General features: G+C 32.1%; 1 protein-coding gene across 1 annotated transcript; it reads right to left on the bottom strand.

Annotated features, from left to right (window-relative positions):
- Positions 1–13669: 13669 nt before the first annotated feature.
- LOC117134949 lies at positions 13670–19980 on the bottom strand. Its single transcript, XM_033294527.1, has 4 exons — positions 19475–19980; positions 14431–14679; positions 13903–14085; positions 13670–13746 (listed from the first exon to the last, which is right to left on the bottom strand). Exons 1-4 carry the CDS (start codon positions 19770–19772, stop codon positions 13670–13672), a joined length of 807 nt encoding a protein of 268 aa, XP_033150418.1. The 5' UTR covers positions 19773–19980.
- Positions 19981–23886: the final 3906 nt, after the last annotated feature.

The raw sequence follows: 23886 nt of genomic DNA, 5'->3' as shown, positions 1-23886 counted from the left end.
AAATACAAAAAAGAAGTAAAAAAAATAATAAAAGAAAAGTTTACTAATGCAAATAAATAAACATAAAAAGCATAAATACAAAATTAATGAGCTATAAATACAAACAAATTAGTAAAAAAAATAATAAAAGAAATAAACTATAAATTGAATAATTGTTTATTTATTTCATATTATTTACTTATTTGCATTGACTTTATTTTTATTTAGTTAAATTTTATTTATTATATAAGTTTTGTGAAATTTTCAATTGCAATTTAATTGAATTGCATTTTAATATTTTGATTTAAGCCATTTTAAGCCTTGAACCTAAAATTCGCACAAAGCTTTTGCCATCATTTGCAGAATATTTTTGCAAATGATTTTGTTTATAAACAATGGCAGCAGATTTAAGTCTTGGACGTAACTTACAACGGGCCAAAGTGTCTTAGTGTGTGTGAAGTTTGGCAACAATGCAGTTTATTGTTCTTCTGCTAGAGAGAGACAGACAATGCCTTTAAATCTAGCGCTGCTCCAGTTTTGTTCCTTCGTCCGTCCGTCCGTCCGTCTGTCTGTCTGTCTGTCTGTCCGTCAAGCTGCCTTGCAACGTAAAATTTAATTAAGCTGCAAGCTCAAGCTAAAGTCTTAAGCTGCTCAAATGCAGCTGCAAGGAGCGAAAGAGAGCGAAAGAGAGAGAAATATGTTTGCGAGCACAGCTACTTGACTCCTGGAGTGGCACTTTCTTTAGCTTGCCACATGCCACATACTTCAAGCAGCTCGCACTCAACGCCACGCCCATACGCCCCCCACACTTGTAGCTTTTGTTATGCTACGCAAATTAGCTGCAGAAATTTATTTCAATTTTATTTTTCGCGCTGTCACTTTTGCTGCTGCTGCTGCTGCTTGCAACAAATAAAATTGTTGCAATAATAAATTAAATTGTAGCTAATGCGCATTTGTATAATGTAATAAATAGTAAACTATAATTTACATTTATTTTAAGCCTTTTTTAATTGCTGTATTTTAATTAATTGCAAGCTAAACAGCAAATTGACATTTAAATTAGAAAGTAAACATTTTAATTAAAGCAAAAAATACTAAGCTGACGATTTTAAATAAATGCAATTAGAAATGCATAAAATGCATAAATTTCAACTATTATAATTAATAGTTATAAAAGCCTAACTAAATAAATAAAAAATAAACTAAAACGTTTTTTGAACAATTGTTGCAAATGTAAAAAATTTAATAATAACTAAATGCAAATTAGCAAATTCATAAAAAGTAACTCAAATTTCAACTTTTCTTATTTATAAACATAAAAGCCTAACAAGCAAACAAATGAACTATAAAAATTATTTGCAAATTAATGCGAATAAATAAAATACATTTAAAATAAACTAAAACCTTTTTCAAGCAATTTTTGCAAATATGAAACATTTATAATATGATAATTATATCATTTAAATTATTAAATAAAAAATCAAAATAATTACAATGCATAAAGTAATTTCAACTAACTAACTAAAAAAACTATAAAAATGTTTGCAAATAAAAAAATTAAAACGTTTTTCGAGCAATAAAATAATTTATATAAAAAAATAAATGCAATAAGGCAATGCAAATTTCAACTATTATAATTAATAGTTATAAAAGCCTAATAAATAAACTCCATAAAGATATGCAAGTTAATGCGAATAAATAAAATAAATTACAAATAAGCTAAATGTTTATGTTTAATATAAAAACCAATTGCAGTATTTTCCCAATGATTTTGCATTTTAAAATAAAATTACATTGCAAATTATGCTGTTAAAAAAACAAAATAAGCAAAGCAATTTTATTTTAGAATTAAGCAAACGTACTAAATATAATTAAGTAACTAACTAAGCAGCAACTCAAGCTGAATTTGTTGCAAGTCTCGAGTGAGGCCTAAAAATTCGAAAAAAAAAAAAAAACAAAAAACTATAAAAATGTTGCTTAGGCTGGGGCCAACAATCAGTTTGAGTGCTTGGACTTGGACTTGGACTTGTTGTTGTTGTTGTTGTTGCAACAGTTGTGCTGATTCACAGCTGAGGTGCCAAAACTTGCCTGTGGAGAAATAAACGATGTTGTCTATGACAAGGCATGACGGTAATGATGCTAGCACGAGAAGTAGAAGAAGAAGAAGAAGTAGTTGAAGCTGTAGCTGGCCAAGTCAAGATGCTTCGATGTGTGTGTGTGTGTGTGTGTTGAACACTTGAACAATTTTCATTTTAGCCGCATCATTGTGTGTTGCTTGCTTTGTTTTTGGAATTTTTCAATTCAAGGTTTTTTTTTTCTTATGCCTTGCAACATTCCAGTTAACGCTCTCGCTCTCTCTCTCACACTCTCTGCACCTTTTTCTTGTGTTTTGAGGCTAAGCCAAGTTCATAAATCATTTCAAGTGCGCCGCTGCCTGCAATTTTTGTTGCTAGTACAATTTTTTTGTTGCACTAATTTGCGCGCAGCAAACATTTGTGCATGTCCTTTGAGTTCCTGCAGTCCTTGGCGCATACATTTGTAACAGGTAGCAGCGCATTTGTTGCAACTTTCTTTGCTACACTTGCCACACATTTTTCTCCCGCTCTCCAAAGCGTTAAACTGACAACAGCTGTGCGGCACATTTGCAACTGTGCCTCGTTCTCTCGTCCTTGCTGCTCAGCATTTCATCGGCTTAACATGACAGGACACGGACAGCAGCTGACGGCAGCTACTTGAGGCCTCTTGCCTTTGATTTCCCAGCTACAGTTTTTGATATAAACAATTTGAGCCAACAACAGGCAGCAGCAGCAGCAGCAGCTGCACAACAGAAATTTGATACAAGAGGCGAGCGTTGACACTTTTTGTTTTATAATAAAAGGCAGCAACAAATTGAACAGTGCGCCAACTGTTTGAAGTATTGAAATATTTTATAAAAGCAAAAATGCATTTAATTTATAATTCCCTAATTTGTTTGAGTTTTGCTTAACTGAATAAATAAGTTCCTATAGTTTATAAATTTTAGTTCACTTTATCGCTGAATTTCACACATTTTATATAGCAACATTTTATATATTTTAAACATTTTGCAGCTGCGCCTATTTTTGTATATTTCAATTTTATAATAAGCTAAATTTTATAATTGTTAGCGCATTTACTATAAATTATATAAAAATGTATGCTTAACATAAATTAAAGATATTTGTTGAGTCAAGTAGCTGCTAATTTTTAGTTCTATTAACTATTTATTTCAAACAAAAATTATTTCAAATATATTTTTGTTTATTTTGATGAACAAATTGACTGCCTAAGTTTGCCAGCAATTAAACAGCATTGCAAATAAATAGTTTAAATATATAAATGCTAAAAAATAGTTTAAATTAAGTTCGGCAGCTAGTTTGCAATTTATTTGTATCAAAAAATATTTAAATATATTTTTGCTTATATTTAATAAAACGTAAGCAACAAATACACTGCCTAAGCTGCCAGCAATAATTAATTAAAAGCTAAAAAATAGTTTAGTTTGCATTTTATATAAATAAATATGCAATAATGTGCCGCAAGCTGTTTTAATTAATATAAAATTAATAATAATAGCTGCATTGTATGTTATGCATTTAAATAAAACCAAATTTATTTGTTAACACGCAAGTGAACAAGTCCTGACATGTTCATTAATAAACTTCACTTTTCGTCAACTGCGCACTAAAAACTCAGATGCGAATTTACCGTTTGTTTGCAATTGCTTGCGCCTTTGCATTTGCATTAGCGGCGCAATTTTTGTGTGCACAGTGGAACAAGCGCAATTTAAATTGCTATATTTTTATAATAAATTTTTATAGCCTGTTATAAATTTAAACTTTTAATTGATAACTCAAACACTATAATTTTTTTTGTTGGGCAATCAACTTGAGTTTTGCCGTCGGCATTATTTACATGTTGCCTGTGCCCCAAAAGCAGCGACGCGTTGGCGGCGGCAATTTGACAAGCCGAAAAATCAAGTTAACAAAAAAAAAAAACTATAATTAATAGCAGCATACATTGTTGCTATTGTTTTGCCCTGTTGTGTGTGTAAATTTGCTAAACATTAAATTTGTTTTATACGCATTTGCGCGTATGTTTGTTTGATAATTAATGAAATTGTTGTCAGTTTTGTAATTAAATTTTAGACAACAAAAGCAATTATGTTATAAATTTAGCTATTTGTTGTAGCTTGAAACGTCGTTTATGAAACATGAAGCGTGTGGTGGATAAAGAACTTGGAGCTAACTGAGCTCAAGTAAATGTTTTAAAAATGTTTAATATATAGTTTTGTTATATTTGACCTACATTTGTTTGTTTGCTTGTGTGTGTTCTGCTCCTTTTGCGTTTCCTTTGCTTTTTTGTTTTGTTCTGCGCCGTTTGCTGCACTGCACACGTTTTTACTGCTTTTATTTTATTTTCTTGTTCACATTTGCGAAATATCCAAGTGGGAATTTTGTATTTCTTTAAGCTCGCTAATCCTTGGCTAATTTTCACATTTACTAAATTTTGCAATTAAATTGTGCAAGTCATTTGGTGTGTGTGTTTTTGAGCGTTTGTTTTGCACTTGAAAAAAATATGTGAAAAAAAATGAAGGAAACGAAAAACACAACTAATGCAATTTATTTTTGCTTTTGTATATTTTTATTTAATGCATGTAGCTTTCTGTTTTTGTTTCATACACACACACACACAGAGAGAGACACACGCACGAACACGCGCGTTCACGCACACAATTCCAAGCGACGACGAGCGACGATTTTGTTAATTGAAGGCGTTTGAGAGCTTGAGACTCCTCACACAAAATAATATCGAGAAAGCGACGAACGACGATTTAAAACTCGCGCACCGTCCGTAAATACGTGCGCCCCGTTTGGCTTTGTTTTTTCATCTGTTACGAGCGCTGCAAGCGGCGAGCGCTGCTGCTGTTCGCTGTTAAGTTTCCTACATAACAGCGCGCTGTTAAATGCGCACGCAATTGAGAGAGCGAAGAGAGCGCGAGCCGTTCGATGCTGAGCTGAGAGCGCCGTAAACATGCGGGTGGCTTAACAGCGACTGTTAAGCTGCATTTGTTTACATTGATGCTGTGCGCTGGAGACTAAAACTTCGTTCGTTCATATTTGCGCATAAATTTAAACAAATGCGAGTTTTTAACAATTGCAGTGCAATTAGTAATTAAATAACATTGCGCGCTCTAGTTGTTGCTCATATAACTTAAACAATTTTTATATACAAATTATGCATTATATTTAAACAATTGCTATTAAATATATTAGGCGAATTTTTACTAATCTTTGTTGCACTTATTGCTCTTGCTTTATTTTGTTATTATTTTTTTTTGTTAGCAATTTAAATTAAATATTATTAGAATAAAAACTACAAATCAGTTATTGCTATTTTCTAAAGCTTGTCGGGCGCTAATTGTTGCTCTGAATTAAACAAAAGTATGTCAACAATTAAAATTAAATACTATTTTTTTGCTTTTTATATAAAATCGCTGCCTCTAACTAATTGTTATTATTTCGTTTTGTCTATTGTTTGCTCTTTCTATGCTGCATATCTTTTATTAATATTATTGCACTTTTATTTATTTTATTGTTGCTTTTATTGCAAGTCAAACATTTGCTTAGTGCTACAGCTTAACAGTGTCATGTAATTTAACAGTGTTTATTTTACATGCGCTTTGCTCTTATTACAAGTTGCGCTCTCACAAACGCGCGCGCTCTCTCTCAACTGTAAAGGACACTGTTAGCTACAGGTTTCTGTTGTTGTTACTGCGTTGCTGCTAAACAGCTGTTTCTCCATATTGTTTACTGCATCGCCACGTATAACACACGTAAATAAATTAAATAAATTTCATTAAAACTAAATGTTGTATAAAATAGCAGTGCATTTATTTATAATAAAACTGCAGCTTATTATTTTATATGTGCGCCATATGTTGTAATTTATATAACTGCCCCTAAGAGCGCGCTCTTAGCTTAAACTGCAAGAGAGCGAGAGCGCAGCGTATAACAGTGTATGGCATAATAAATAAAAACTCTTATACTTGGCTGGGTTGCAAACTCGGCTACGTGTCCAGCTAACAACTTGTTGAGGATTATTTAGGAGTAGCAGAGACTTTAGTAATAATAATTACGCTATGATTCACGATCTGGCTTCGAATACTTTGCATAATAAATGAGCAGCTCTCAAGTGTTATAAATGACGCTGGCTTAAGCTTTTGCAAACAGCGAACCCAACTCAAGACGTAATTTGACACCGTCGCGTTGTTTTCAAGTGACAACCGCCCCCCACCAATACCCCCGCAATATTATTGCCCAAAACTGCATCGATAACAGTTACAACTCAAGACACACACACACAAATAATAAGGTCAATCAACGAGCGCAGCGGGCGGCGTCGTCGTAGCAGCAGCAGCAGAAAAAAAAAAGGCATTGTCAACAGCTGCGCAGACGCAGCGCTGCTGCTAACTGCGCAGCCAGCAGATTAATTGCGTCGTTGTCGTTGTCTTCGGCTCTCTTGGCGTGAATTTATGAATTTCACATGAGTGATGTGCGCGCGCGCTCTCGCTCTCTCTCTTGCTCTCTCTCTCGCTTGCACACACTTCAGCGCCAGCCGATCGCGCCACTTGAGGTCCGTTTTGTTCTGCTCTTCTTTTACTTTTTCTTGTTTCGTGCCTTTTGCTTTTATTTTGTAGCGTGGGCCCGCATTGTTGTTTCTTTTTTTTCTTATTTGGTAAACTGATATGTTATAAAAGCATGTGCTGGGTACTTTTTTCATAAAGAGAGTGCTGGCTGCATGTCTCTCTCTCTCTCTCTCTCTCTTTTTTGAAGTAGGTGTAAACATATTGCATTTACCGTTGCCATGTTAGGCAATCAATCAATTTCAATTCATGCTCAAAATTATAAATGTAGCAAAAACTAAAACATGAAATGCTTAATTATAAATACGTGTAAGGCTAAAGTTAAGCTAACTAATGTTTGATATACAAATTTTGTAGCAAATTATTTTATTTTTGGCTTTTTTTATTATACAAATCAATCTAGCAATAGCTCAAGCTCAATACTCAATACTTTTATTTAAGTAATCTAATTTTTGAAAAATAATTTGCTTTAAGCTTTTATATAGTTTTTATTTTGCAATTTGTATTATCAAAATTTAAACAAGCTATTTTTATTGCGCTATATTTTGTATTACATTACAAGTTAAATTTAAAAAAAAAATAAAATAGCAAATTTATCTACATTAGTTAAAAAAATTGTATTTGAACTGCTTTGCTTTGTTTATTTTAAAATATTTAAATTCAAATTTAGCATACAAAGTGGCAGCCTAATTTCTATTTTTAATTTATGCTGTTATGGAAATAAATATTTTAAAATTAAAGCATTGCTTTTACAAATACACAACTATTAATTGCTACATAAAATTTAAAATTTGCGCTATAAAATTTAAAATATATATTTTTTTTTGTACTTAGAATATATAAAACGACGACCAGTTATATTCAAAAGAATTTGAATGAATCCGTTCAACATAAATGATTATTTGATTTTAAAAATTAGACAATAAAAATTCAACTATATAGGATATATAAATATAAATCTATTGTGATTTTTCAACAGATAGTTCGTTTATTTATTTATAAGCTTTGATAAATTAAAAATGCTTATTGCAATTTTATGAATTGCTATGAAAGCTGCGGCGGCGGCTGCTCAATCAAAAGTTGATCTCAATTGAAATTTGTTGGGGGTCGACAAATTTGATCAATAAATTATTTGTGCTCGGGTTCTCAGCGCATAGAGAATTGCAATTAAGCCAACTCAGTCGACTATTAAACAATTGAGCGTAATTACGCGAGAATTGAGAGCAGAGAGAGCTAATTGCGAATGCAACGAAGCTCCAATCAGTAAGAAATGCAAATCAGAGCTTATGCACATATGAAAGAGAGGGAAACAGAGTGGGGGAAGGGGGGGACTTAAATGCGGATGCAGCGTGGGTAGCAGGCGAAAAACAATAATTAATAAAGAAATAAATAATATGGTCGGAAGGTCGGACGGTCGGTCCACCAACTCTGAAGCTGCTCAGTTGGGTATCAAGCCCCAACTCCTACGTAGGCTGGCCTGACTTCTTCGCTATTTGTTTGTTTGTCTGTCTGGGGCGCTGGTTGCTGTGGCGATAATGACAGCTTAAGAAGAAGAAGAAGCAGCGGTAGAAGAAGAACAAGCAACTCCTTTAATGAAGTGAAAAAAAGTAAACGAACGGTCAACGTCTCCCGCAGTGTAGCCACAGAAACTCGAAAGTGGTAACGCCGCATACCAAAATAAAAATAAAAAAAAACACCGCCCTAGGTACCTGAGCTAGGTTAACAACAATGCTGTGTGTGTGTGTGTACAGTTATAATTAAGTGATACACATAAATGTGAGTTTGGAGTTATATACGAAGTTGAAGCTCTAGCACAGATGCTAGCAATGCTTAATGATTGTTTTCAATTACTTTTGCTCTCAGTCTATATCGATGAGTGGGGTTGGGGGCGGCAGTTGCTCATGTGTGTGTGTCTGGCTACGGTCAAAAGTCAATCGCATGGAATCGATTGAGTCACAGTCAGTTCGCATTTTCTCGAAAAGCCGTGGGGGGAAGCGCCTTTTAAGTGTTTACGCTTGTTTTATTAATTTCCCATCATACATCTTCAGCTGTCAGCATTGAGAGCTCAGGCGCTCGCTCGAAGAAAACATAAAAGGAATGAAGGAGAAGTTGCTACCAAATGTTCGTACTACAACTTGAATGCTTAACGAGCTGCGAATGAAATTTGAAATCGAACTGACTGACTGATGATGAAATGCAATAGATATCCGTACTTAAGAGTGGGGGGTGGTGTGGTGTGTGTGTGTGTGTGTGTGTTTGATAAAAACAATATATAAATCAAATCGAATTCGAGTTGCAAACAAATTCTAAATAAATTGTTCAACTAATTACGCGCACTAATTGCTGCAGTTTTGAGTAGTTGGCAACCTTCAGTTCTAAACTGTAAACTAAGTGCAAGTTAATTAAAGCAATCAAAGCACAAAACTCAATTTATCCAAAACTATTTGCTTCGAATTTGTGAGAATTGCGAAAAGTTAAGCAAATGCTTGAGGTTGAAACATTTAATGTTTTTTGAGCCTTTGCAGCATTTTCTTTGAATTGTGTTTATAATTTCTTTAAATAGAAAACCTTAAATTTAACTTTGTTTTCAATCATCTAACAAATATCAAATCATGTTCGACTTCAATCAGAAGATTTTTTTTCGAAATTTGGAAGGAAAATTGAAAAATAGTCAATTTATTCTTTAAACAGTTAGATCGAATTCAATTCGATATATCAGGATCATTGAGAATTCTTCTTCTTAACCGAAGTTCGAAATACTTGAATCCCGCATATTCTTAAATTCAATTCTGAATATTCCGAATTCAGCAGCAGAAATGTAATCCCAAAAGATCTCCAAAATGGAAAAGCGAATTAATTGAATTTTTAAATTCAATTCTGAATATTCCGAATTCAGCAGTAGAAATGTAATCTCAAATGTTCTCCAAATAATCTTCTTTATACTAAAATACAACCATTTCGAAAAAACTTATAGCTATGGAAGTGCGAATTAATTGAATTATATCTGAATATTCCCAATTCAGTCCAAGCCCAAAAAATGCTTAATTCTTAAATGCATCCATTCCGAATATAGTAATAGCTATAGCAATTAAATTTTCTAGTTTTTGCAATTTCAATTTCAATTAAGTCTAGTCTATAAAATAGGCAAGCCTAGCCGCATCTTCTGCTTATCCAATTGGACATTGATGGGTTCACTTAGCTATCTCCAGCTGCTTTATTGGTACATTTAGGCTTAGGCCTGTTCAAGACAGTTAATAGGGGCGAGAGCAGAGCTAAATCGCTTCACTGACAATGTCAGGTGGAGGGACAGACAGACAGAACGCATGCCAAATGTTAAATGTAGATGGCGTATGTGTGCGCTAGACTGCAAGACTGACAAGCTTATGTCTACAACAACAACAACAACAACGAGTCAGGTCCTGGGCGCTGGCGCTGACAGTCGTCAATGCGTTCGGAGCTACTTAAATGGACATAAAATTATGATTACAGCAAATGCCATATGTCGAAATGTTAGACCTACTTGCAGTTCATTCAACTAACGTTCGGATTATGTGTGTGTGGGGCGCCAAGAAAGAAAAGCAAGACACCAAACTTGGTAATTCATTACAATAAGCTCACGAATGTGCCATAAAAATAGTCGAGGCCAGAGCAGCGCTAACGTAATCGCCACCAAAAAAAAAAGGAAAAACTACTGTCTATACATATTGAAGAGTGTGTGTGGGGTGGGGGGGATTGGGGCGTAGCGGAAATTGTCCTTGCAACGTGCTTGATTGAAAGTCCTGTATGCGATGCATGAAATTGGCAATTCACAGTCGCTTTTACTTGTAGTCTCTGGTTGTTATAACAGTTATGACTCCACCAATTGCTACTACCAACTACTTCAAAAGCCTATTAATTGAACTCTTGCAATCAATTCAATCGATTTTGTAGCTTCGCTTGCAGCTAAAACACTTTAAAGGTATTATTTATAAATAATTCTTCGAATTTTTTATTTGGATTGCTCAATAATTTATGCAAACTTTGCTTCCTATTTGCTTTATTTATATTTATTAAGTAGAAAATCGCAATAATATTAATAATTTGCTATTTTTATATTTAATAAATACTTTTTTCTATATTTGTAATCATCTAATGTTTGTAATGTTTCTAAACTTTGCACTTTTATATTCTTTAATTTTCAGTATTTGCTAAGGAATTTAGCGAAAAGCAACTAAATGTTTAATAAAGATTTTTTTGGTAATACAGTGAGCTAATTCTGTGTCTTCCCAGCTTTTCTCCTAGACCAAACCTACACAAATATTTGATTATCTGCATGATTTTCTTAGTTCCAATATTTGCTATTTTTTATATTTCATTAATTTAAAAGCATAATTAATTTTGCTTATATATTTTTGAGCGTGTTTAACTATTTTAATTTTAATTTTTATTGCAGCTATTTATAAGAAAAATTATGCGTACTAATATTTTATTATAATTATTTTGTTGGAAATTCTTACAGAAGCTTTAAAAATTGAAGAACGCTTTCCAATCTGACGTCTCTTTATACTACACTAATCAATATCTTTGTAAATTCCTAACTAGCCTTCCATAGCGTTAAGACTATGTTGTAAATTAGCATTAGAAATTATCTTATTAACAATAATCTATTATAATAATTTAGCTTTATTATGCTACTTCTTTTTATAGTCAATAATATATTATAAGAATAAATAATATATTTTAAAATTTAATGCTATTAATATTAAATAGTTTAAGTTTAATATATATCGTATACTAAATAATTGAGAACTGCATTGCAGTTGGTTTTTGATAAGACAGCAACAAGTGTAATCATTAGTGGCATTGAGAGCACACACACACACATGCATAGTAAATAATAAACTAAAGACGCAGCCACGAGAAGTAAATCGAAGCGAAGTAAAGCGAACGAGCTCAGCGAGTTTTGTACTAAAATCTATAAAAACCGCATAATCTGCAAGTGAGTTCTTTAATTATGCTGCCAGCGTAGACAGCGCAGCAGGTGGCGGCAGAGCAAGTGTGAGAGAGAGAGAGATGAAGGCGGTGGCGTAACCGATGAGAGTAGCGCAAACAAAATGCGAAGGCGAAAGCCGCTTACAAAACCGCAAAATGCTACGGACATCTTTACGTGTATTGGTGTGTGTGTGTGTGTGTGTGCCGTGGATTTTAAAAGCCCAAGGGGGGAGGTGGGGCTGGTGGCGTTGACTGGAGTTGGTTGTCAGCCATTTTGAAGTTTGGCGCTGCGGCTTTTGCGTTCGCCATGATTACAATGGGCGCCTGCACTTGTAGCTCACACACACACATACACACAGAGTGAGACACACACACACACACAGCGACACAATTGGAGCGTGAGTTTTACAGGTTGTGCGGCCAAGTGGCTGCTGCCAATGTAAAACCATTTGAGGATTTAATTGCCGTTAACATGCGGCTCGCTTTACTTTGTTATTGCTGCTAACCCCCCCACCCTCCCCCTGCCTATATACATATGCGCTTAGTTTAGCAGTTGTTCTCTCTGTCTGTCTGTCTGTCTTTCTGTTTGTTTGCCTTGACTGTTTATTTGTTTGTTTGTTGGTAACATGAGCCTCAAAGGGCAATGCAGATTAGAGAGCCAAGCGACAACAATTTTGTCAGCCCAGCACCCACCCACCCACACCAGCACCCACTCTTTGCTTATCTCTTGCGCCTCTCACTTGCACCTGCTCCGCACTTTGTCTTTGTCTTTGGCATCCAACATTGCGGTTTTCTCTACAATTTCTGCTTTTCAATTTTTCATCTTTGTTGCTGCCGCCGCTTGGCAATTGCTGCAACGTTTTTGCGGTCACTTGCAACGCATTAAGACTTATAGACAGCCCCAACTATTGTAAGCGGCTTTAAAGCCAACAACCCAACCCACCCAAAGCCCCCAGCATTTTATAAATATGCCAAGCGCCATATTTTTCCAATCAAATTTATGATTTTATTTACTCTCTCGACGCTCTCTGGGCGCTTGCAGCAGCCCTCAAGGCATTCAAATTAATTTATATTTCTAATTTACTTTTAATCAATTAATTTAATGTTGTAAAATGAAATAGTCACAATGTGACTAATGTTAATTTTGTTTAATTTAATGCAATCAGCTATTATTTGATATTTTCAATCGAGGATCCCTATAATTAATTTTAAAGTTGCACATTTGTTTATTAATATATTAAATCGCCCAATTCTACGAATTTTTGTCATTCATTTTCTGTTTTATGTTAAATTTATTTATAACTTTATAGTTAAAACTAAAGCTACAGGAGCAGCAGCCATAGCTATGAAAGCTTTCGGCTGTTTTAACATAAATAATTTAATAAATGTTTGCCCTTAAGAAAAGGAATTGTCTATTTTATAGAATTTCCCATATGCATCATTTGTTCTATATATTTATTTATATTGTCAGCATCTTGAATTTTTTGCTTCTAACACACCAAAAAAAAATACTTATGGCAGTCTATAAATTTCCCATAAGCTAAATAATTATTTTTTAATATTTGTTTAATATTTTTTTTTATTTTTTATTGTATATAAATATATAAATGCTTTCCCCATAAGCTAAATAATTATTTTTTTTTAACATTTGTCATAACAAAATTATTTAGTTTGCGCACAGCATTAATTTTTTTTATTGTTTATAAATATAAAAATGCTTTCCCCATTAACTAAATAATTATTTTTTAATATTTCGCAAAACAAAATTATTTAGTTTGCGCGCAGCATTAATTTTGTTATTATTTATAAATATAAAAACGTCTTCCCATAAGCTAAATAATTATATTTTAATATTTCCCAAAACAAAATTATTTAGTTTGCACTAAATATAAAAATGCTTTGCCCATAAGCTAAATAATTATTTGCTATTTCGAAAATATTTAGTTTGGTCACAGCATAAATTTTGCTGTTTAAGTAAATGTTTATATAAAAATGTTTTAGCCTTTGAATTGCTTGCCGTGTAACTTTTATTATAAAATAATAATTATTTGTGACTTACCCCTGTGTTTCAGCTGGTGAAAGTGCATTCAATTGTTGCTCGACTGAACGCAGATTATCGCTGATTATATATTCTGTAAAATCAGAGAGCGCAGCTTTAGTTTCAATGCTGTTAATGCTAACAGCTGCAGCTAACAGTTGCGCGCGCGCTCTCTGTTAAGCTAACAGCTGCAGTCCCAAAAGCTTGCAGGGATATTTTTTTGTGAATTTCCCTTTGCTGTTGAACTTACCCTTTTGTAGCTGGCTGGTTGGTATAAATTCCTCGTGTTTTTGATCCCCCTTTTCTTCATACTTCAACTTGTAGTCGGAATGTTTACGCAAGGACATTAACAAGGATTGCGTACGCGGTGGTATCTCCGGTGGCGCTGGCTCTGGCGGTGGCTCCGATTCGCTGCTGCCCGCCAGCTCTGCATCTGCATCGCAGCTGAGCTGCTGCAAATGCAGCGCAGGCAGCTTCAGTTGTTGCTGCTGCTGCTGCTTTAGCGAATCGCTGCGATTAACGGACAAGGCAGAGGCGCCGCTGCTGCTGCTTGTCATGCCGCTCAAGCGATTCAATGTGCTGCCGCCGCGTGCTCGACTGCGATTGCTTGAAGCTGCTGTTGAAGAAGAAGCCGAAGCTGCCAGCAAATAACCATTGCCAGTTGCTGTTGTTGTTGCTGCTGCTGCTGGCTCTGCCTCTTCTGCTGCATATTTGCCACTTAGAAATGGATTTGTACTACGCACAGCGGCGGCGGCAGCTGCAGTCAACGTGCCGCTGCTGCTGCTGCTGCTTGTGCTGTTGGGAAACAGTCCCAGATTGGCATTGCTCTGATATTTGCCACCCGACACGATGTTGGACAATTTTAATGGCGATGCTACAGTTGTTGTTGTTGCTGCCACACGATGCGGCTGTGCATAGGTGACCTCTGGAGCGGCTGCGGCTGAGGCGGCGGCGGCAGCATCGCCGCTGCGACGTGTGCGCTGACGCAGATAGTCGGGCTCGCAGTCCGAGTTATAGTGCTCCATGCCTGTTAAATAAATAAAGATAAACATAATTGTAAGTATTATGATATAAAAATAATTTTTTAATTTTGTTGTTTGTTATTGAATAAGAATTTAAGGTTATTATATTAGTTTCGTCAATAAATAAAATAAATAAATAACTATTGCATAAAAACTAATATAAATTTTGTAAATAACAATCGGCAATAAATCTTTTGTATAACATTAACTTAATTTATGTTGAAACAGTGTATTATGATATAAAAATAATTTTTTAATTTTGTTGTTTTATATGCAGCATATTTTTGAATAATATATTAAGTAAATTGCACAGGACTAGCTCTGTTATTATATTTGTTTTGTAAATAAATAGTGCATAAATTAATGTATAATTTGTATATCACAATCGGCAATAAAAAATTAACTTAATTTATGTTGAAACTGTGTAATTTTTTTTTATAACTAAAATTAATTTCTTAGTCATTGGCTAAGATTTTTAAAAATATTTTTAAGTTTTTAATCAACGTTTTCTAATCATAAATTCAATTTTAATTGCTCTGTTTATGAGTTTATATAAAAAAAAAATAGTGCACTATGTGAAAATTAATATTTAAATTAAAAAAAAATATTCGCATTTGTTTAACATCATACAGATCAGACTGTTGGCTTTAGCTTTCAACTAAAATTATTGATAAAATAATCAAAATAAATTGTAGATTAATGAGGTTTTGAGTTTGTTGTTATATTAAGAATAATCTTGTATTTATAAAAATATTTGTGAAATGTGCACAATTTTATAAATATACAAATTGAAATAAAGCAAGTGCAGTAAATTTTAATATATTAAGCTAATTATTAAAATAAAATTTATTGAATTGGCATTTCTCATTTTTAGTTTATATTAATAAAATATATAAAATAAAATAGTTTTTAAGCTAAACTAAACACATATATAAAAGAAATAAATATTTAAAAGAAATTTGCCGTGATTTTCAAGCTAAATTTCAATAGAATTGTTTACAAAACAAATGAGCAAAACACATGCTGCCCGTTTTAGCTTCAAAATTGAAGTTCTCAGCGTAAAGTTGAGAGTGAGATTTTTACATAGAAACTCGAAAGCGGCGAAGCCTACAAAAGTGAGTTGGGTGCATCAAAAGTTATGGAGGTTATAAAAAATGAATCGTAAATTGCATTAAATATTAACAGACAATAAAAAGCAAATACACACACACAAACGTAAATAAGACAGAGAGAGAGAGAGCAAAACAAAGCACGCAAAACTGCAGGCGGGCCATAAAAATCGCGCGTCAGTCGGCGATTTGCGTTTTTATGCTTCGATTAGGCGTTGACTGAAGTTTCGCAGCATTGAGAATGTGCCCCTTGCCACATTTTACTTGCCACTCGCGCCTCGCTACGTAATTGAATTGTAGCTGCTGCAAATATTACTCAATCTGCTCTGCTGCTCCCTCCCTCCCTCCCGCCAGGCAATTGACTTTTATTTTAGCTCCACACGCTGCTGCTGCTGCTCGCTGCTATAATTAAACGCAATTTTATTGGAAACTTTTTGCACAAAAACAAAAACACACATTTTCACACTCGCGCGCCCCAAGTGTGTGGCAGCTGCATAGTCTCATTCATTTAAGAGCAGCAGCGGCAGCATCGCTTCGAGCATCGGTATATAGTATACTATACTATTTGCAATTGACTCTCGGTTATCGCCGAACATAAACTTTATTTGTTTGCAGTCGCTCAATTGAAAGCGACAATGCAATGATCAAAGTGGCAAGCGAGGCAGCACGACTCGTTAATACCCTTTGCAAATGCAATTTACGCTGCGTATGTGTAATATACAAAAGCAGCTCAAAATTAGCTTTCATTTTGCATTTCACTTTATTTTTATATTATATTCGAATTTATATTTATCACTTTTCAGAATATATTTTAAAATTATTTATATATTTTATTATGATATTAAAATTTAATTTTTATTTATTTGGATATTTTTATTTAGTTTATATTTAAATATATTGTATATTTTAATATTTTTATTTAGTTTTTGATGATGTTGGTTTTTATATTTAAATACTTTTTATATTTTAATATTTTTATTTGTTTTTGATGCATAAAAACTTCATTCTTAAATACTTTTATATTTAATTATGATTTACTCTCTATATTCAATTTCTTTTTATATTTAAATTTATTTTTATATTTTAATATCGTTTATTATATTCTAATTTATTTTTGTGTGTGTGTGTGATTAGATTTACATTTATATAATAATTGTTATAATTTTTTTTTGATTTTATTCATATATTTTAGTTTTATTTATATATTATTTGATTTATTTTTTCAACGGTTTCTGATATTTTTTTAATAATTAGATATTTAATATGCAAATCTGAATTTTTTTACATTTTCCATAAGTTATTTTTTTGATTAAATTAGTTTTTAATTTTTGTTTGTGTTGTAATTATTGTTTATATTTTTTTTTTTTTATGGCGCCAAGTTGAAATATTTGTATTTATTTATTTAATGAATATTTAAAATATATTTATTTATTCTATTTTGCTTTCGTATTAAAATTTATTTCTATATTTTCATTTATATTGATATATATATATTTTTTTCTAACTTCAAACGATTTCTTACGCCTTTGCTTAGAGTCAATTTGTCTAGGGTATATAAAGAAATGTGGCATCGAATAAAAAACAACAAAATAGAAAAGCTCAAAAAAAAAAAAGAAGGAAACGTAAAGTGAAATTTGTTGACCAAACGATAGCAACAAATAACTATGTCAAGTGTTCTTTTTTCTCTCGCTGTCTCTCTCTCTCTCTCTCGCTCTTCATTTTCTGCTCAATGAGCCCCATGGCTACTAAAACCAAAACACCCACCCAGCTAACAAACCCCCACCCACAACGCAAAAAAAGAAACAGCATGAGAAATACTATCAATGCAATCCAATTGGCATAGAGAGTTGAATTGAGTCGCAACGAGAGTAGCAACGAATCCAATCAGCGTCAAAGCCAAAGCCAAAGCCAGAGGCGCAACAGTCGGACAGACAGACAGACAGACAATTGTCCCGCCGGACCAATAGACCAACTGCTCCTAGACTACTGTCTACTGAATAATTCAATTAAATAAAATAATGAATATTTAGTAGGCCATCTATATAGCCAAATGGATTGCTAGCTTAGCATTTATATTCTTATTTGTTTAATACAAATGGATTGCACGTAATTTTATACAAAGAAAATAAATAAAACAACTATGGCAAATAATATTTTTTTTTGTCGCAGAGTCTAGTGTTTTGTAAAAATTGTGGCGTTCTGCATAACAAAAATAGAATTTTCAAAAAATGTCGACGTCTATAGAAATAAAAACTAAAGTCAATGCTGACAACTGCAATAATTTAATAAAAATAATTGTTATTTGAAATTGCTCTAAATAAAAGAATAGAAAAAAAAAGTAATAAATACTACTCGTATTAGATAAATGTTTATCCAACTATGCGACACATCTACAATTTTTATTTATTTAATGTCAACTATGAACAGTCGACGATAAAAGAAAAATATTACACAAAAATATTTAAGATTAAATTAAATAAAAAAATTAAACCTGATAAACTTATAGATTGGGATAATAAATTCGAATAAAAAAATAACTTCATTGTCGATTTTTAGTTCAATACAAATTTGTCTAATTAATTTTATATCTTTGCTATTAAGTAGCTTATTTATTATTAAAAAAATTATTTATAAATACAAAAATGTTGCTACTTATTTAAAGATATATTTTGATTAGAAATTTAATTTTCTAGCGCATCAAATAATTTTAAATGAAGCTTAAGTAATTCAACTGATTTATCTGAAGCAATTTTAAGAAATTTAGTATTTGATTGCAATAATTGCTCTGAGTAACTGCATAAAATAAGCAGTGATGTGATGTGATAACTAGCAGTATTTGAAATAAACGTGACTTGAGTTAAAAATGTCACAAGTAATAGAAATTTATGAATATTCTAAAACATTACAAATGTTGATTTAATTTAATATTTTCTCAATTTCTAGTGAGTGATTTACTTATAAAATTAATAGTTAAACAATGATTTAGTTGAACTATGTTAAAGTTTAATTTAATAAATAAACATGCCAAAAGTGAAAAGCGTGGCAATTTGCAATTTTACTCAAAATACTTTTTAAATAAAATAATTTGTAATTTTTAAGGCAAAAAGTTGCAGTGCTAATTATTTGTTTCACATTTGTTTCAATTCAATAGTTATCGATAAGTTTCGCTGTCATCTCTAATAAAAAAAAGCAGTTAAGTAGCTAGAAATGCGCAGAGCGCAACAGATATAAATAAAAAAAATTTGTAATTCTGAAAGCAAAAAGTAGCAGTCGATGCCGTCGATTTAAATTTAGCCAACACATTTGTTTCAATTCAATAGTGTTATCGATAAGTTTAATAAAAAAAAACAGTTAAGTAGCTAGAAATGCGCAGAACGCAACAGATATAAATAAAAAAAATGCTTAATCCTTTTTATATAAATTTTTTTAAATTTAGTCAACACATTTGTTTCAATTCAATAGTGTTGATAGTTATCGATAAGTTTCGCTGTCAGCACTAATAAGAAAAAATCAAAAGAAGCTAGAAATGCTCAGAACGCAACACATATAAATAAACGAATGTGTAAATCATCAAGTTTTGTTATTTTTATCAAATAGTTTAAACGCTACTAAAGTTAGCAGCATGCAATTTAAGCAATTGGCTGCTAACTTGGCTAAAGCTAAATGCGTTGGTATAAGCTTGATTACTTACTTGCCAATTGTTGGCTCTGCAGCAGCAATTGGGCCAACAGCTGCGTATCAAAGGCGCTCGATTGTCCTGTATTTTGATATTCATCCTCGCTGCTGCTGCCAGCGCCAGCGCCGCCACCATAGCCATGACCATGTCCATGTCGATGGCTATGCCATTCGGCGGATCGCTGCCTGCGCAAATGTTCGCCGCCAGCAGCAGCAGCAGCGGCGCTGCCATAGTAAAATTCACTGTTAGTGCTTGCTGCACTGCCGCTGCCAACGCGTTTACGGCCAATTGTGCCCGAATGGCTGCTGGACATGTTGGCTGAGACTAAGTGCTGCTAGTTTTGTCTCTGTGTGTGTGTGTGTGTTAAGCGTCGCTTTCACCTTCAATTGAACTATGAACTGAACTTGGACGCACGCGTCACAATTTGCTGCTGCTTAAGCTTTTGGCTTTTGTTGTTGTTGCTGCTGCTGCATTGCCGCGCGCTGCTGGCGCTGGCGCCGCCTTGAGCCTACGCGCTGGCGTTTTAGGTACTTAACCGTATTAATGCTGCAAAGATAAAAACGACAAAGTGTATGAGCGCATGAAAGAGATAGCAATATAAAAAAAAAACATTGCTCGAACTTAAACTTTCGAGCTGCCAAACTTAATTGCCAATTGCATTAAATAAAAGCTTCAAGCTCTTAAACGTTGCCTGTCTGTTATTAGTGCTTGGCTGCTGCTGCTGCTGCTGTTAGCCAAGTTAGCAGCACTAGCTTTTGATTTGATGACTGCCTGCGCCCATTTGTATTGCATTCAAAGCCAGCTACAGAGTCAGTCTCGAGTCTAGTGCTCTATTATTTGCAGCAGTCGCTTGCCCTAGTAGCAAATAAAACTTCCAACAAAGCTGACACAAATTTTCGCCTGCAAATTACTTTCACTTTGCCCAAAATTCGTCTGCCCGTTTGTGTGTGTGTGTGTGTGTTAATCACTGACTTAAACTTGCTACAATATTTGGCTGCAAGCATGCTTAGCAGCAATTTTGTTTGCTTTCAATTTTAAATAAAGTTACCAATGCCCTTTGCGCTCTGTCTCTCTCTCTCTCTCTCACTCTCTCTCTCTCTTTATGCACATGGCAAACATCAACACGCAACAGACTCTGAAAACTCAACTTGGCCAACAGCAACAACTTTCGACATGTGTCTAGTTTATAGTTGCTACCCAAAAAGTTCTGCATTGCAATTTTCCACTGCAATTAACTTTAATTTTAGATTAACAAGCAAAATTAATTCATTTTTTTACGCTAGCAGCTAAATTAATAAATTAAGTGTTAAATAAAAATACATTTGTGTATAAATGATAAATATTGTTAAAAAAAAATTAAATAACTTAATTAGCTTGCTTTGTAAAATTTATTAATTTTTAGTATTTTTTATGCCAAAATTTGAAATTAAATTTTTTATAACATTTTTTTAAGCAACTAAAGCATTCATAATTTTCATTCATAGTTTTCATAAAAATATATTTTTTTAATTGTTAAAAAAAATGTTATAAGCATATAAAGTAGCTTAGATTTAGCTGCAGTATAATTTACGTAAAAATTTTATATTAAATTTTTTATAAAAATATTTTTTTTTTAACAATAAAAGCTTTTATAATGTTTATACAAAGGTTGCTAAAATTTAGCTTGGGAAGCTTTTATATACAAATTTTAAATTAAATTTTTAAAATATATATTTTTAAACAAATAATTTTTAAAAATTTTTATAAGCATATAAAGCAACTTGAAAAGCTTTCTAAGTCAAATTTCGTTCTTTTTAAATGATGCAAATAGTATTGAATTAACTTTTATTAGTCTTTCAGTAAAACTTTGTTAATTTTAGCAAGTAACAATTTAGGCTATAGAAGAAAATAAATCAAACAAAATTATTGCTGCAGACAAACATGAAGTTAGTTAATTTAACAAACTTAAACTGCAAAAATCTTTCAAAATTCAGTTCATATGACAACTGATAGTTGCTAAAAAGGAAAAGCTGCCTATAATAAATTTCTCATTAATTTCCAGAATATTCCAGCTTTTCAATTTACCGTTAGACAGCTTTCCTTTGGCACTTCAATTCCATTTTAACAGTTAATCATTAAATTACACAGAGCTACTTTGGAATAAACTGAAGAGTCCTGCAGCAAATTTGGTTTATTAACTGAATTTCACTTTCGTGTGCTGCCTCCTGCTGCACTTAACAGTTTGCTTTTTGCATTGGCCAAATGCTATGCAATTACATTTCGTTTGCTACCCATAAATGTAATTTCAACTGTTGCATCCATCAGGTCCCCAGACCCACACACACACACACACACAAGTCAAGGCTCAGGCAGATATGAGCACGTGTAATAAACATGACCAGAGGACAAGCCTCAATACAGACACACACATGTGGCAGCTGCATGTGCAACATGCAACAACAACAAAAAAAATGAGCTGCATTTTGCAATAATTTTAAAAGTATTGAGTGGTTTTTAAAATATCATTTTACTTTTGCAAGTATGGTTTAAAAATATGTAAAAAAAAATATATTTAAGCCTTAAAAATATTAATTTTTTACTATATGGCAATGCTAAAGTTTTTTTGCGCACTCAAGTGTTGCATGTTGCATGCATTTAATAAATGAAATATTTATATAAAATATACATATCACAAATGATTATATTTAATGAAAATATTAAATTTAAAATAAATATTGCCTGAGCCTTAATTTACGCCCCTTTTTGTTGACACGCCTATTTTTATTTTACCTATTTCGTTGAAATATTCAGAGTTTTTCAAACATTTTTTTTTGCTTATATTTTTTATTATTATTTTTATTTTAGTCACACAAAATTTTGCTGATTGTAAATATCATAAAAAAATAGCAGCTAAACTATTTTTGATTTTTTCCTATTTAATATCAATATGAGCAACATTTTGCATTTCAATATTTTTATAAAAAAAATATAGAAATTTTATCAGCAAAAGCTAAAATTTTTCAATGCGTTAGGATAAATTTTGTAACATTAAATAAAGATTTTGCTGTAGCTTTGCATTGATAGCAATATGTCAATAAAAATAAGTTCAAACTTTATTTTTGTCCTATAACTTTCGAATTTAAAGTCAAAAGTTTAAGTTCAACGACTGCTATTTTTGTTTTGTTTGCCATAAATATTTGTAAATTTAGAACTCAAATTTGTTATAACTACAAAGCCAATCAATTAGCGTTATTTTTAGATATTAACTACACACTGTTGATTACAGAGAGAGAGAGAGAGCACGAGCGTAAACAAATAGAAATTGTTAGCCTATTTATAGATTTAACGTTATGACGTATATACACATTATTATTTTTTGACTGACATTAATAATGTTCGCATTATTTTCCACGTGAAAATTAATTCCGCCATTTCATTTCACCCCACACACACACATAGACACACAGCTATGCATGTGTGTGTGTGTGCTTGTAACAACACTTATTGTGAGTATATTTGCATTCATTAGATGGATGATACGACAGTTTTTGGCTCAGTTTGTGTGCTGCCGATTATTTTGCTTTAACAAAGTTCAACGAGCGCCAAATGCTTTAACTTGCTTAAGTTGGACTAACTTGCGTAATACACTAACTAACTATATGTTAGCATATATTTAAATAATATTGTATCCATAAAATGTAGTTCATATATAATCTACAAATTTGAATAGTTCATAATTTTTTATAATTTATTTTAATTTTTAGTCTTACTTAACTATTTACTTGTTTGTTTAGTAATTAGTTTTGTTAATAAATAAATGTTAATTTTAATAATTCGGTAACATTTTTTGTTTTAATTATTATATTTTTATATTAAACATTATATTAATTTTTTTTCTTGTTATTTATTTTATATAATTTGTTTAATATATTTTAATTTTTGGTCGATCTATTGTATTATTTTGTTTTGTTTTTAAACGAAAGTATTGGCGCTCAGCGATAGTACAAACTATACTTCTTCTTTATATATATTTTATATTCTTTTCTTTTCTTTTAATGCAATCATTAAATTATTGTATTTGTTTATTAATTTATTAATCATTTTTAGTTAGTGGATATTTTTATTTATTATTTTTGTGTAGTTAGTAATTAATTGTGTAATGCATAAAATGTTAACTCTACATAATTTGTATTTTTTATTTTCATTATATATATCCATTTTTTAATTATTATTTGTTAATTTTTTTTTAAATTTAATATTAATATATAATCATTTATACATTATTTGTATATTAGTTTATTATTTTTTTAAATTTCAATTTTTAAATATTTAATTCGAATTGTTTATAATATTTTAGCCTATGTAGTGTGTTCAGTCTTTGGCCTTAACGAACTTGCGCGCATTTTTGTTTGGTTTTTACTCGTTAGCCTTTGGCCTGAAGTAGGCTT

This window comes from Drosophila busckii, chromosome X, assembly GCF_011750605.1.
Source record: "Drosophila busckii strain San Diego stock center, stock number 13000-0081.31 chromosome X, ASM1175060v1, whole genome shotgun sequence".
Lineage (NCBI taxonomy): Eukaryota > Metazoa > Arthropoda > Insecta > Diptera > Drosophilidae > Drosophila > Drosophila busckii.
Note: the sequence above shows the minus strand (reverse complement) of the source record. Positions and strands in the feature narration are given on the sequence as shown.